Raw genomic sequence first — 15995 nt, 5'->3', positions numbered from 1 at the left:
TCACTCAGGCTGGAGTGCAGTGGCGCATCTCGGCTCACTGCAGCCTCCGCCTCCCAGGTTCAAGCGATTCTCTGCCTCAGCATCCCGAGTAGCTGGGATTACAGGCATGTGCCACCACACCCCGCTAATTTTTGTATTTTTAGTAGAGATGGGGTTTCGTTATGTTGGCTTGGCTAGTCTCAAACTCCTGGCCTCAAGTGATCTGCCTGCCTCGGACTCCCAAAGTGCTGAGATTACAGGCGTTGAGCCACTGTGCCTGGCTGACTGGTTATTTCTTTAGGATTGATTACTAGACATGATATTAATACAATATAAAAGGCTATAACCATTTTTAAAGCTTATGATACACATCATGAAACTATTTTTCAGGATGGCTCTAAGAATTCCTAGTTCTACTAACAGTGTACATATGACCTACCTAATTCTTTCTTTTTTTCCTTTGTGATTTGAAATAAAGACCCACCTAATTCTTAATATTTAGATTTTGATATAAGGGACATATAAACTGAAGTTTTCCCATTGAGATTATACGTGTTGTCTTACCCACTTAAGAATTTACCAACACAAAAATTATACTAAATTATTGTACAAGGTTAGCTTGAATTAAAAGCATTAATATATGTTCACATTAGAAACTGAAAAAGAAACAAAAGGGCCGTGATTATAAAACCACACTTGAATTTATGAGTTAAAGTATGCATTAATTTACTCACAACAAGGACAGTTCTCCAGAAGAAAACGGCAAACGAAACAATTCCCAAGAAGGCAGTGATAAGTACAGGTTTCCATGGCAATCCATAAAAATCAGGCCCAGGCTGAACATCATCAGGCAATGTAGCAACTAGCTGAAATAGGCATGTTAGAAATAATGAGAAACCTTAAAGAAGCTTACCATAAAGCAGTCACAAAGACTCATTCATAAAAATTCTAAACCAACTCTATCAGATACCTATCCCCTCAAAAATCTTCAGTAGCTCTCACTGTTTCAAGAAAAATAGGATACTGGGAGTCTCACACTTATTGTCTGGCTTGTTGTGTTCTGAAGTACTATGAGTCTGAATGTCTTTAGGTTGGGCATATATTTCTAGTTTACAATAGACCCTGATACGATATGTTATCTAAAACATGGCTGGAATCTCTCTGCATCACACTTTTCTCTTGAATAGGTTGTTTTTTATTGCTGAAAAACCACATAAGATATAAAACCTTATATATATAAGTAACCAACTTTTTATGGTTGCAAATCAAACCAATATGATGATAATGAATACCACAAATACTGTGTTATTCCTCTAAGATTTAAAATCTTAAATCGACTCTTACATAAACAAAGAACAAATGCTAAGTTTGGATAGCTCCTGATAACTGATCTAGATAAACCGCTTTGAATTTAGTGCCTTAATTCTAAACGTTTCCTTGAAAACAGTGCATTAAACACCTGTCTGATCTATGCTGTTTCCATAGCCCTCTACAAGTACACTGCCATACTGGCCCCATCCCCCAACAGAGCCGGGGTTATGCGGAAAAGACCTGTAAGCCCTCTGTGTTTTGATCGTGACTTCACACCAGAACATAAAGTGCTGTAACTTCGTAAGTACTAAAAAAAAAAAAAAAAAAAAAAGGACGAAACCGTCTCAAATACACTTCCACCTGCCTCCCTAAACAGCACAGAAACGTCTTGCTTTCCTCGGATCTGACACACTCCATTTCTCCTTTGCACAATCAATGCACCCACTCTGCTCAGCACTCATCCACCCGCCTGTGACAGCTTGAGTCCCTCCCTGGGAATGGGGACTGTCACCTCCAGCAGCTTGGCTATGAAGGCTGCGTAGAGCACCGACAGGGGTCCCAGAAGTTCCGGGTCCCCCGGGGTAGCGGTGATAGAAGGCACAGTGGCAGGTACTGAGTCCATTGTGTAGAACAGCTGAATGCAAGCGACAATTCCCAGGGGGAATGGCACTGGGTCCCCTGTCTTTCAGAGCGTCCTCCTCCGGAAAGGCCCCAGTTCAGGGGGCGGACTCTCGGATTGAACTTCGCCTTCCACCGCTGCCGGCACTATCGCTTTATGCCGCCTACAAAGCACGTCATCAGCCACTGCCCCTGGCGCATGTCAAGGCACCAAAAGAGTTGGCCCGCGAGGGCGGGGCCAGAGCGGACGGAACCAACTCTCGAGGGGGCGGGGGAGAAGAGCGAATGGGGAGCGGAAGACTCCAAGTAAGGGAGGCGGAAGTGACTGACGCTTCCGCCAGGAGCCTGCGACTTACAGAGCCCCGGAGTAAGGAGGCGGGGATTTACGTAGAGGAGGATTGTGGGCGGCAGCTGGGGAAAAGGAGAAAGGCAGGCCTCTCGTGCTGGCCCGGAGCTGACCCTTCCGGTCACAGCGTGGAAGGACCACCGCTCAGATGGGGCGCCGCTGCCGTGCGCGGCCTTTCTTCCTTGCCCATTCAGGCCTCTGCTTAGCGTTCCGCCTCCCGACCTCCATTGCACCGGCTGTCTCACATTCTTGCCGACACTCTTATTAAAAAGCCTTACCCAGGAGTCATCTCATCGTGTCACCCCCATGCACCTGGGTTCAGTTATGGGTCCCACTTTTTTTTTTTTAGATGGTGGCTACGGGAAAGGGGAGGGAGTCTCCCTATGTTGCCCAAGCTGGACTCAAACTCCGGGGCTCAAGCCATCTGAGAAGCTGGGACTACAAGTGGCCGGCCACATCTTAAGGTTACATGACTTGTGGAAAAGGACAAGGATAATGAATAGTATGGAAATCACGTTCCAAAAGTTGAAGAAACCGGGGACATTTAATCTGTGGGGGAAAAAATGGTATCTGTAGATAAAAATACCATTTTTAGACCTTTAAAGGTTTATCTTCGAGTTGAATATAAAGTCAACTCAGAAGAACAATCAAGCAAGAACACGCAGGAAAACCCTAAGAAAGAAGATAGATGAAGGGTGTGGTACAAGAGGAGGGCAGGATCTGTAATAACAGTATGGTACTGGCCCAAGAATGCAGACCCACCATGGGGCAGAATAAAAAATCCAGAAATAGACCCCACTGCACTGGAAATTTGGGATACAGCAAGTCAGCTGGTTAAAAGACTTTTTAATAAGTGGTATTACATATCTAGATAACAATATGGAAAATAAAACTGGATCTTTTTCTCATTGTTCATAAATTCCAAGTTAATCAGAAACCGGAATGTAAAAAATGAAAACAAGTAGTTAAAATTGAGTGACTGTCCTGTGTTAATTATGTGAGTGGGCAAGACCTTCCTAATTATGTATCAAAATCCGAAAGCAACAAAGAAAATGATTTGTAAATTTGATTACTGAAAAACAAAACGCCCAACCCCATCCACAAAAATTGCAAAATAATCCAAGTTTGGCAATGGTAACCTAAGAAAAAATATTTGTAACATATTATGAAGGATTAATATTCCTAAAATATAAAGTGCTTTACAAATAAGAAGATAGCCACCAGCAAACCTATAGAAAAATGGGCTGAAGTAATGAAGAGATCCCAGGAAAAGAAATGCAAATAATTTAAAAACATATGGAAACATGCTCTGCCTCACTCATAATACAAGAAATACAAATTGACCCTACAATGAAATATGATTTCTCACTTATCTTGGCAAGATCCAAACATTTGACAACACACTCTATAGGTGAGAGAATGTGGAGGAAGCAGGCACTCTCATTCTATGCTGATCTCTATATAAAATCATACAACCCCTATGATTTGGCAACGTTTCCAGAAATAACTTGTATATTTATCTACTGACTCAACAATCCCACTTCTAAAGATCTATCTCAAAGATACTGGGGATATAACAACAAATGCTGAAAAAATATATGCACAAAACTATATTATTCCAGCATTACTTATAACAAAAGACTAGAAACAACCAAAATGGCCATGAATGAAAGACATATTGAACACAACAAAGTATACTGTGAAGCTATAAAAGAAAGTAATTTTATATACTGCTAGGGCACGCTGTCAGAATACATTTTTTTAAAGGCAGAGAAAAGTAGAGGCTACTACTTTTATCTAAGAAAGTCTGGATTTTTTTCTTTATAGCTTTGAGGAAAATATGACATTCAATACATTATATGTTTTTAAAGTACACAGTTTGATCAGTTTTGCATATGAATATGCCTGTGAAACCATCATCACAACCAACATAGTGAACCTCCCAAAGTCTCCTTATTCCCTTGGTAATCTCCTGCTCCTTTTCACCCCTTCCTGCCCCGAAACAGAATTTCTGTCATAATAGATTAGTTTGCATTTCCTAAAGTTTTATATGTATGTAATAATGCACCGTTATATTTTCTCTGGCTTCTCTCAGCATAATATGAAATTCACCCACATTGCTGCACATATCTATAATGGTTCATTTGTTTTTATTGCTGAGTAGCATTTCATTGTATGGGTGTGCCATAACCTGTTTATCTGTCATCTATGGATGGATATTTGATTTTTTCCAGTTTTAGGCTTTTATAAATAAAACTTTCAAGACTATCATGGAGATGAATCTGCCACAGCTAGAAATGCTCAAGAACCAGCTGGACCAGGAAGTGGAGTTCTTGTCCACGTCCTTTGCCCAGCTCGAAGTGGCACAGACCAAGTATGCAGAAGCCAAGGACTGTCTAAACATGCTGAGTAAGAGCAACAAAGGAACAGAATTACTCGTCCCACTGACGAGTTCGATGTATGTCCCTGAGTAGCTGCATGATGTGGATGGAACATGTGCTCATCGATGTACGAACTGGGTACTATGTAGAAAAGATATCTGAGGATGCCAAGGACTTCTTCAAGAGGAAGACAGACTTCCTAACCAAGCAGATGGAGAAAATCCACCAGCTCTCCAGGAGCACACCATGAAACTGGCTGTCATGGAAATGATGAGTCAGACGATTCAGCAGCGCAGAGCCCTGGGGGGAGCTCAGGCTACTGCTAAGACCTGAGAGTTTGGTGCAGAAATGGGGCAGAGGGATACCCCTTGGGCGTGGCTTCCTGGTGCCAGGGAAGGGAAAGGTCTTATGTTTAATGCCAATAAATGTGCCAGCTGGGCAGAAAAAATAAACTGTCAAAAACATTGATCTACAAGTCTTTCTATGCATGTATAATTAATTTTCACTTGGGTAAATGTGTCTCGGGTAAATGTGTCTCAGGTAAATGTTTAGGAGAAGAATGGCTGGATCGTATGCCCAGTGTAGGTATACCTTCTTAAGAAACTGACAAGCTGTTTTCCAAGATAGCTGTACCACTTCACATCCCCACCAGCAGTGTATGATACTTCCATTTCCTCCACATCTTCTCCAACACATGGTATAATCATTTTTTTAAATTTTAGCCATTATAATAAGTGTGTAGTGGTAACTCATTCTGCTTTAAATTGGCATTTCCCTGATAATTATGCTGAATATTTTTTAATGTGCTTACTTGCAATTGGTATATCTTCCTTGGTAAAGTGTAATTTTACTGTATTACATTTCTTTAGATGAATGTTGAAGTCAAATATTTTATCAGATAGATGCTTTGCAGTGACTTTTTCCCAGTCTGTAGTTTGTATAACAGTGTTTTTTAAAGAGATGTTTTTATTTTGATTAAATCCAAATTATCAAATTTCTCCTTTATGAATCATACTTTTGATGTCAACTGTAAGAAATCTTTGCCTAATCCAAGTTCAAGAAAATTTTTCTCTTAATTTTTCCTAGAAGTTTTATAGTTTTAGGGTTTACATTTAAGTCTATGATCCGCTTTGAGTTAATTTATGTACATGATGTGAGGTATGGATCAATTTTTTGCATATAAATATCTAATAGTTTGGGTACCATTTGTTGAAAAGACTTTCCTTTTTCCATTTAATTGTCTTTCCACCTTTGTCAGAAGTCCATTGTCATACATGTATAAATCTATTTCTGGATTTTCTATTTTGTTCCAATGGTCTATTCATCTGCTGTCTTAATTACTAGAGCTTTATAATAAGTCTTGAAATTATATGATGCTTGGGCTATTCGAGGTCCTCTGCATTTTCCATATGAATTGTAGAATCAGCTTGTCATTTAAAAAACATCCTTCTGAGATTTTAATTGGGGTTATGTTAATGCAAGTGATCAAATTGGGGAGCTTAACAATATAGTCTTCTGACTCATAAACAAGGTCTATCTCTCCATGTATTTAGGTCTTCTTTAATTTCTATCAGCAATATTTTATAGTTTTCAATGCATATGTCTTACACGCTTTTTGCCACATTTATCCGTAAGTACTCCATATTTTTGATACTATTGTACATGGAATTTAACTTCAATTTCCAATTGTTCATTGCTAGTACATATAAATACAATTGCTTTTAGATGTAAATCTTTATCTAGCAACCTTACTAAACTTAGTACTTATCTAGCAGATTTTTTCTACATCCCACCAGATTTTATGCATGTTGTCTGCAAAAAAAGACAATTTTACTTCTTTCCCAATCTGGACACATTTTATTTCTTTTTCTTGCCTTAGTGCACTGGCTATTGCCTTACAACACTGAACAGATGTAATGAGAGTAGACATTCTTGTTTCACTTCTGGATCTTGGGGGGAAGACACTCCATCATTCACTATTAAGTATGATGTTCATTTTAAATCTTTCATAAAAGCGATTTAAGTTCCCTTCCATTCTTAGTTTGTTGATAAATTTATTGTTTTTTAAATTACACAGTAATCAATTTTAGATTTTTTTCGAAGTGGTTTTCGGTGTTTACTGAACTGAAGATACGGATTGTCTTTTTAAAGTTTGTCATTATGGTTAATTACACTGATTTTCAAATGTTAAGGAAACTTCGTATTCTCGGTATAAATTCTATTTGGTCATAGAGTATTTTCCTTTTTATATATTGTTGGATTTGATTTGCTAAAATTTTTGTTTAGAGTTTTTATACCAATGTTGATGAGAGATACTGGTCTGTGGTTTTCTTTCTTACTTGTCTTTGTCTTTGCCTTGTTTTGATATCCTGGTAACATTAGCTTCATACAATGAGCTGGGAAGTATTTTCTGCTCTTCAGTTTAATAGATGAGTTTGTGTAGAACTTGTATTATTTCTTCCTCGTAAGTTTAATATAATTTAGCAGTGAAGCCATCGGGGCGTGGGGTTTTCTTTCTGGAAAGGTTTTTAGCTGTAAATCCAATTTATTTAATAGTCATAAGGTTATCTGTTTCTTCCCGAATGAGCTTTTGCAGTGTGTGTCTTAGACAGAATTTCTTCATCTAAATTGTCAAATTAGTTGACGTTAAGTTGCTCATAATATTCCATTATAATTCTAACATTTGAAGAATCTGTGGTGATGTCTTTCTGATTGCTGCTATTGGTAATCTGTATTCCCTACGTTCTTTCCCTGTTCACTTTGGCTATGGTTAATCAATTTTATTAATCTCAAAGAACCAGGTTTTGGTTACATTGATTTTCTCTCTTTTCCTTTTGTTTTCTATTTCATTAAATTATGCTCTTATCTTCATTATTTCTTTTCTTCTGCTTACTTGAGGATTAGTTTGCTCTTCTTTCTCTAGTCTCTTACAGTGGAAAATGAAGTCACTTATTTGAGACCTTTTTTTTTTCTAATATAGGTAGTGCTATACATTTCCCACTAGTGCTTTGGCGACATTGCACACACTTGATATATTTGTTTTCATTTTATTGTGTTGATTCTTTTTTCTTTTCTTGAGACAAGGTCTCATTCTGTCACTTACACTGGAGTGCAGTGGTGCAATCCCTGCTCACTGCAGCCTTGATCTCCTGGGCTCAAGCAACCCTCCCACTTCAGCCTCCTGAGTAGCTGGGACTACAGACACGTGCCACCATGCCCAGCTTTTGTGTGTGTGTGTGTGTGTGTGTGTGTGTGTGTGTGTGTGTGTGTGTGTTGTGTAGAAACAGTATTTCACCATGTTGTTCAGGCTGGTCTCAAAGTTCTGGGCACAAGTGATCCTCCTGCCTCAGCCTTTCAAAGTGCTAGGATGCCACTGCGCCTGGCCTGTTTTCATTTTCACTCATCTCAAAATACTAATTTCTCCTTTTCCTTTTAAACTCATAAGATAAGAAAAAAGTGTGTCACCTAGTTTCCAAATATTTGGGGATTTTCCAGATATTTCCATTATTGATTTCTAACTTAATTATATTGTGAAGAGAACACACTTTGTACTACTTGAATCATTTTATATATTCATTAGACTTGTTTTATGGCTGATAATATAGTTCATTTTGGTAAATGCTTCATGTGCACTAAAAAGTATATGTATGATGCTCTTCTTGGGTGGAATGTTCTATAAACATCAATAAGGTCAAATTGGTTAATGATGATGTTCATAACTTCTAGATCCTTATTGACTTCTTATTCTATCAGTTATTGAGAAGGGGTGCTGAAATCTCCAATTATAATTGCAAATTTATTTTTTTTCGTTGTCGTTCTATCCATTTTTGCTTCATGTGTTTTGAAGATACATTATTAGGAGCACATTCATTTAGGATTTTTATATCCTCTTAATTAATGGACCATTGTATCATAAGAAATGGGCTTTCTTTATCCCTAGTCATGTACTTTGCTCTGGAATCTTCTTTGCTTTAATATAGCCACTCCAGCTTCCATTTGACTAGTGTTAGCATGGGATATCTCTTCTCAATCTTTTTAGTTTTAACTTTTTTTCTATCTTTTTATATAAAGTTTATAGACATCTAGTTGGGTCTTGCTTCTTTACCCAATCTGACAAACTTTTCCTTTCAATTGGGGTATTTAGGCAAGTTCCACCTACTGTGATTACTGATATAGTTAAAAGTTTAGCATCCTTTTTTTCAATTTGTCCCACCTGTTCTTTGTTCCCATCTTCTTTCTCTTATTCTGCCTCCTTATCAGTCTTTTTAATTATTCCGATTTATCTCATTTATTGGCCTATTAGCTATAACTCTGTTATATTAGTGGTTGCTTTATAGGGTTTATAGTATACATTCTCAACTTATCACAGTCTATCTTCAAATGACACTACACTATTTCATTTATATAATAATAACTTTATGATAGTTACTACCATTTCTCCCTCTTCTGACCTTTACACTATTATCACACATTTAACTTTTACATATTTTCTAAACCCCATATTATACTGTTATTTGTCTTTAAAGTCAATTAACTTTTAAAGATATTTAAATAATAAGAAAATAGTTTTATATATTTATCCACAAGGTTATCATCTGGCATTCTTCACTCCTTTGTGTAGTGCCATATTGTCATTTTCCATCAGCCTAAAGGACTTCCTTTAACCTTTCTTATGGTGCAAGTGTGTTGGTGAATTCTTTCAGCTCTTGTATGTTGTTGTCAGAAAAGGTCTTTATTTCATCACCTTTGGTTTTGAAAGATATTTTGCCGGGTTTGATGTTGCAGGTCAACAGTATTGCTCTTTTAAAGCTATTACTCCACTGTATGCTTTCATGCCTTATTAATGACAAGAAGTCTGATGTCATCCGTGACATAGTTCCTCTCTCTCTGTGTAAAATGTCTTTCTGCTCTGTTTTGAGCAATCTGATTATGACAGACCTTGGAGCAGTTTTCTTCATGCTTCTTGTGCTATGGGTTTCACTTAGCTTCTTGGGTCTGTGGCTTTACAGTTTTCATAAATTTTGGAAAAATTTCAGTCGTTATTTCTTCAAATATTTTTCCAAATGCCTTTTCTCCCCTCTTCTATAGAAATTCCAGTTATACATCTATTAGGCTGCTTGACAGTGTCCCACAGGTCACTGATGCTATGTTCACATTTCTCAGGGTCTTTTTCCCCCTTTGTGTTTCATCGAGAATAGCTTCTATTGCTGTATCTTCGAGTTCACTAATCTTTTCATCTACAGCGGCTACTCTGGCACGAATCCCTTCTGGTGCATTTATCGTCTCAGGCACTGTGTAGTTTTTCATCTCCAGAAATTTGATTTGGGTCTTTTTAAAAAACAACTCTTTCATGTCTCTCCTTACTTTTTTAACATCCAAAATACAGGAATAGTCACTGTTTTAATACCCTTGCCTAAATCTAACATCTCTGGCAGTTCTTAGTTGGCTTTGATGGTTTGATTTTTCTCCTCATCCTGGGTCATATTTTCTTGCTTCTTCGCATGCCTGATAATCTTTGATTGTATGTCATGCTTACGAACACATATCTTTGAGCTTTGCTCTAGGATGCAATTCAATTACTTGGAAACAGTTTGGTTTTGAGTCTTAAAATTTGTCAGGCAAGACATTAGTAGCATTTAGTCAGAGGCAAGACCCTTCTAAGAACCCTGGATCTCCCTACTATTATTAGGTTTTCCAGGCACTATTTCTAGCCCTATGTCAAAAACCATTCCTTCTGATCACTTAGATGATTTCTGTGACTTTGAGTAGTTCTGTTACACACGTGCTTACGAACTCCTAACCTCCCAAAGTGCTGGGATTACAGGCATGAGCCACCACGCCCAGTCCATAGCATCCACCTTTCTGGTACCTTTTCCTGCATATTTCAGATGTCTCAGTCTCCCTGAACTTTGATCTCTGCCTCCTCTGCAAGATTGGTGTACTCTGCTTGTGTTCCCCATCCCTGCACTGAGGTCAAGAAAGTACCGCCAGGTAGAAAGCTGGGAGGTTGTAGAGCTCACCTATTTGTTTCCTTTCTCTCAGGGGTCACAATTTTGTGCTGCCTGTTGTTCTCTATATGAAAAAGTTTTTAAAATATATTTTGTCTAGTTTGTTTATTGCTTTCAGTGGGAGGGTGAGTCTCATACCAGTTACGCTGTCTATGGAGTTCTTTCTGTTGTTGTTGTTACTGCAGTGCATTCACTGAAGAAACGGTTTTGTTTGGCTCCTAAGGTGTATGATGGTCTATATTTTACTGACTACATCCCCCTGGTATATTTTAACATGTTTCTCTGGTTCTTTATATTTCCTGGGAATTGGTAGTTGGATCAGTAGTCAAATTCAAATTCAATTTTGTTTGTCAAGAATACCTAATAGGAGATGTTGTATACTTCCATCGGGAGGCATTTAACATCTGAGTGTCCCTCTTTTTTTTAAATTATCTTATATTGTTCCTTCATTTAAAGGCTGGGATATTTCTACAAAGAGAAAATTATGATCAAGTATTCTTTACACTGAGATTTGGCTTGTATAGTTAAGGCAGGGTAAATATTTGATTCTTCTTCTTTAAACAATTTTCAAAATAATGAGTTAGACAACTCATTATTCTTGGCATTATCAAGTGATGTCCAAAGGGTTCGAGACCAGCCTGGCCAACATGGTGAAACCCCGTCTCTACTAAAAAATACAAAAATTAGCCAGGCGCGGTGACGGGCACCTGTAATCCCAACTACTCAGGAGGCTGAGGCAGGAGAATCACTTGAACCCGGGAGGTGGAGGATGCAATGAACCGAGAAGACACCACTGCACTCTAGCCTGGGCAACAGAGCAAGACTCTGTCTCAAAAAAAAAAAAAAAAAAAGATGGACACTATGAACAAAAAGAGTTCCAGAAATATGCAAGGAGATCTCCCCTTCAGCCTCAGCCTGAATTCTAAACAGTACCTGTGTAGGGTAAGACTCCTTGAGGATGGGCAAAGAATAACTAAAGGAAAAAAGAACAACTGTAAGCTAAACAATTCCCAGAGTTGTCACAGGGCTGCGAGACATTTGAATTCCAGCTAGTCAGAGTGAATTGACACACAAAAAGTATGGCCAATAAGCAGTGAAAAAGTGCTCAGTATCGTTAATCATCAGGAATTACAATTAAAACTGCAAAGACATACCCACTAAAATAGCTAAAATTTAAGACTGATGATACCAAGTGTTAGGGGAGGTGTGGTCAAATGGAAGTTTCATTAATTGCTGATGGAAGTATAAAATGGTACAGTCACTTTTGGGAATTATTGGGCGATGGTCCCATGGATTCTCTGCTTTTGTATATTTGAAATTTTCCAGGATAAAATGCTAAAATAAATTAAAATATAACTTCAAATATTTAAAGGATTACTATGTAAAAAGAGAATTAGATTCTATAGAGAAAATCATGGAGGAAAATTTGGAGTCAGTATAAGAATGAACTAGGCAACAAAGGAATGTATAGCCTTGCAAGGTAGGTGGCTCACACTAGGAACTGGTGATGCACAGGTCCTAAAAATGGCAGGATTAGAGTACAGGGAATTGCTATGACTACTGAGAAGTTTTTTTAAGCCTTTCAAAAGTCAGAATTACACTTTATACCTCTTGGAATCTTTTATTCCTAGCACAATTTCTGGTACATATTTAGCCATCAAAATGCTCTTTTGACAATCCCTCTCAAGTCGGCATCTTATAACACTGTGCCTTTATATTTTGCCATTCATGTCTGTCATTCCCTGTTATCCCCTAATCACAGATTGTATCCTACACCACTCCTATATGTCCCAACCCAGGCCTAGAAGAGGGCTCTGTGTGTATCTAGAAATATGATTAATAAAGAATTCCTGCTACAACTGGGGCTGTTAAATTTTTCAAGTGATAATTTCATTCAGAAAACAAAATTCTGAATTCTGAGACTGTCTTAATCCCTGAAAATTTCATTATTCCAACAGATTAAAATACACACCTTTACCCAAGTGACAATCACCAGCAAAACCATGACTAATACTGAAAAATGGTTTGGATTTCCTACTTGTTTTCCATCCTGGTGGTCTTTCCCCTGAAACCCCCAGGTATTCAATGTCTTTCTATGCCCTCTGATCATCCAAATGAGAATTAGGTGAGGGATGAGATCTTACACAATGCCAGATGCTACACCAGACATTTTACATTACCATATCATTTAATTCTTACCAACAATTGGAGTAGGTATTATCTAAATTTTTCAGATGAGAAAGTTGAGGTTCAAAGTTTAGTAATTTTCCCTAAACTTCTAATCAATAGCTTTGGGATTTGAAATAAAATCATCTTGGCTTGAAACCCATAGATTTTAACAGAAAAACAACAAAAATGCTCTTTCCTATTCGAGTGTTGAAATAACAGGACGTAAAGGAAATGGCTTTGGTGAGGAGCATACTTTCTCTGTAGCCCTAAGGGCAACCTGAGCTCCAACTTCGAGAGCTTGCTTATTCCTCTAATTTACCAAGAAAAAAAAAAGTCAAATTCTACCAAGTACCACAAGGGGGAGCTAAGTCCTAAAAAGCCTAGATAAGCTTCTGGACATTAAATGTCTCATTTGGAGCATGGCTTCCTTTAGAAAGATCTGAATAAATATTCTGCCGTAAGTGACTCTTGCTAAGAAACAGAGCTGACAATCTCTTTCCTGCTTAAAATCTTCCAAGGATCTCTGCCAACAATGGTCTGACCACTCACTATGGCACACAATTTCCTTATTTCCTTTCTGACTTTCCCTGCGTCCCTCCAACAGATTTTCCCCCTCTTAACTCCATACTTTTTTATTTTTATTTTTTCTGAGACAGGGTCTTGCTCTGTCGCCCAGGCTGGAGGGCAGCGGCACGATCTCAGCTAACTGCAACCTCTGCCTCCAGGGCTCAAGTGATTCTCCTGCCTCAGCCTCCCAAGTGGATGGGATCACAGGTGTGCACCACCCTGCCCAGCTAATCTTAACTCCATGCTTTAACACCACCAACTGGCGGGGAATAGTGGCTCATGCCTGTAATCCCAGCACTTTGGGAGGCCAAGGTGGGCTCCCATGGGCTCAGGAGTTCAAGACCAGCCTGGGCAACATGGCAAAACCCCACCTCTACAAAAAATAGCCAGGCATGGTTGCATGCACTTGTGATCCCAGCTACTCAGGGGGCTGAGGCAGGAGGATCACTGAGCCCAGGAGGCAGAGGTTGCAGTGAACTGAGATCGCGCCAATGCACTCCTGCCTGGGCTACAGAGCAAGACCCTGTCTCAATTAAAAAAAAAAACAACAACAAAAGAAAACACTAACTACCAATGCTTCCCTGACTTCCCCAAATAACCTTTTCTTCATGCCTCCATTTCTCTGAATATGTTTTCTGTCTGACTGCATGCTGCCCGCCCCACCCTTGCCCGTCTCCCTCCCCTAGCCCTTCTATTTGACGACTCCAAGTCAAGCTCCCATCTATCTTTCAACTCTGCTTAAAGCATGTCTCAGCAAACTTCTGGCCTTTCCTACCACTCTCCCTCCACAATGAACCAATTTATGCCATCGATTGTTCTACCATCAGGTAAATACTTCTCTTCCTGCCCATTATCATATTACATTTCAAGTGAATGTCTTTCTCTCCTGGCTAAATTGAAAGGTTCCTGAAAAGAAGAACCATGTTTGACAGGTGTGCCTGTGCCCAGCTCCAGCATACAGCAAAGCCTCCTCATGTGCTGAACTAAGAGCGCATTAAAGCCACACACTTGTGGCTCATTTCAGGATCTCTCCTCAAAGGATCAGGAGTCATGTTCATAAAGACAATTTAAGTTCTTCACCTCATGCTCAAAATCAACTTAAAAACTGTAATAATCAACATTTTAGTTAAAAAATAAAAAAAACTATGTGTCAAACTTACCAACTTAGTTAAATAAAATATGAATGAATATATTAGAAGGACTGCGTTTTCCAAAGCTGTGACACTTGCTGGCTCTTCGGCAGCTGTCTCTAGTTGCTTGTTTGCATCAATAGCATCCATAGGAGTGTCTTCTCTTGTAATTGGCCCTGAAATTGTGAGGAAAACAGATATTTTGTGCTTTAGAATAAGAATGGTTTCTCTTTTAAAAAAAATACTGATTGAGTATCCACTAAATATTAGGTACTGTGCCTGGAAAGTAAACATTCTCATCTCTCACTGGATGTTTACTGTGCACTGTGGTGAAATACTCTTCGTGTCAGTCTATCCTGGACTATTACACACTACAGTGTTCTGTACTGTCTCCTATGAGCTTATGCTATAAACATACTTGGACCCCCTTCACTGTATTTTAAGAAGTTTTATTTACCATGTCCAGATAGCAAATCAAAAAAAGAACTGCATTGCACTGTATTTTATTTGGAAAGAGGGGGGTAAAGCAGAGGAAAAACTGAATTTATGAGTTTTAGAGCAGTGGTTCTCCAACCGTAATGTGTATCAGGTCAGTCTTTCCTGGAAGGCTTGTTAAACACAGACTGCTGGTCCCACCCCCAGAGTTTCTGATGCTGCTGGTCTGGTTGAAAACTACTGTTTTAGAGCATAAGGCCTTTTAAGAATAATATTTTAGATTGAAATAATTTACACAAGATAGTGACAGCCAAACATTGGTTTGTAGGTTAGTTACAGTCTCTGGTGTCTTTCCTATTTTTGATCTCCATCTGTCTTGACGCCTGCTTTTCTCTCAATTAGCTCTGGGATACTTTTTTCATTTAACAAGTCTCCAGCTCCTACCTTTGACAATGAATCTCCTAGAAGGCCTTCTTTATGATGTCTCCACTTTGTAAAAAAAAATTAGCAAGCTTTACCTGGGTCCAAGTCTTTCTCAGTATTTGGCTTTGGTGACACTTCCGAGGCATAAGTGTCCCCGATCACACGCCAGTCCAAGTCTTTCTCAGCATTTGGCTTCGGTGACACTTCCGAGGCATGAGTGTCCCGGATCACATGCTGGTCCAAGTCCTTCTCAGCATTTGGCTTCGTTGAAACTTCCGAGGCATGAGTGTCCCCAATCACATGCTGGCCCAAATGGGTGGGCTCTTCAGAAACCTGCACGTTAAGTTCTGCTGTGTTCTCTTGTGAGAAATTATCTTCATGCAGTGGTTGCATCTCTACAGGTGAGAAGAACAAACTGGGTTAGCACAACTTGATGACATTACCTGTTAGGCTTATCCCACTGACCACACCAGCTCCAGGGCACCTCAACATTGCCCTCCATGCATGGGCATCCCATGGAGCATAACTGGGCAGGGAAATAAGAGTTTCACTTTCTTTTATTTCATTTAAAGGATGACTAATCTACATAATAAAATCTACAGAGGAGTATTTCATAAATATATTTATG

The 15995-nt window shown here is 38.8% G+C and overlaps 1 protein-coding gene and 1 pseudogene across 4 annotated transcripts in view; one reads left to right on the top strand and one right to left on the bottom strand.

The window, feature by feature from the left end:
- MIA3 (MIA SH3 domain ER export factor 3) overlaps positions 1-15995 on the bottom strand; it is a 55081-nt gene that overhangs the window by 23502 nt on the left and 15584 nt on the right. For 2 of the 4 annotated variants that reach the window (XM_030936890.1, XM_010357112.2), the window contains exons 5-7: positions 15463-15762; positions 14540-14685; positions 714-845 (exon numbers count right to left, since the gene is read on the bottom strand). In XM_030936890.1, the coding sequence (XP_030792750.1) occupies positions 714-845; positions 14540-14685; positions 15463-15762 (578 nt within the window). Of the gene's footprint in view, positions 1-713; positions 846-1801; positions 2087-14539; positions 14686-15462; positions 15763-15995 lie in introns of those variants that run through there. The other 2 variants (XM_010357113.2, XM_010357115.2) reach the window with 1 other exon arrangement.
- LOC104657341 lies at positions 4526-5073 on the top strand (annotated as a pseudogene).

This window comes from Rhinopithecus roxellana, chromosome 8 (assembly GCF_007565055.1).
Source record: "Rhinopithecus roxellana isolate Shanxi Qingling chromosome 8, ASM756505v1, whole genome shotgun sequence".
NCBI lineage: Eukaryota > Metazoa > Chordata > Mammalia > Primates > Cercopithecidae > Rhinopithecus > Rhinopithecus roxellana.
This window is presented reverse-complemented; position numbering and strand designations above follow the sequence as displayed.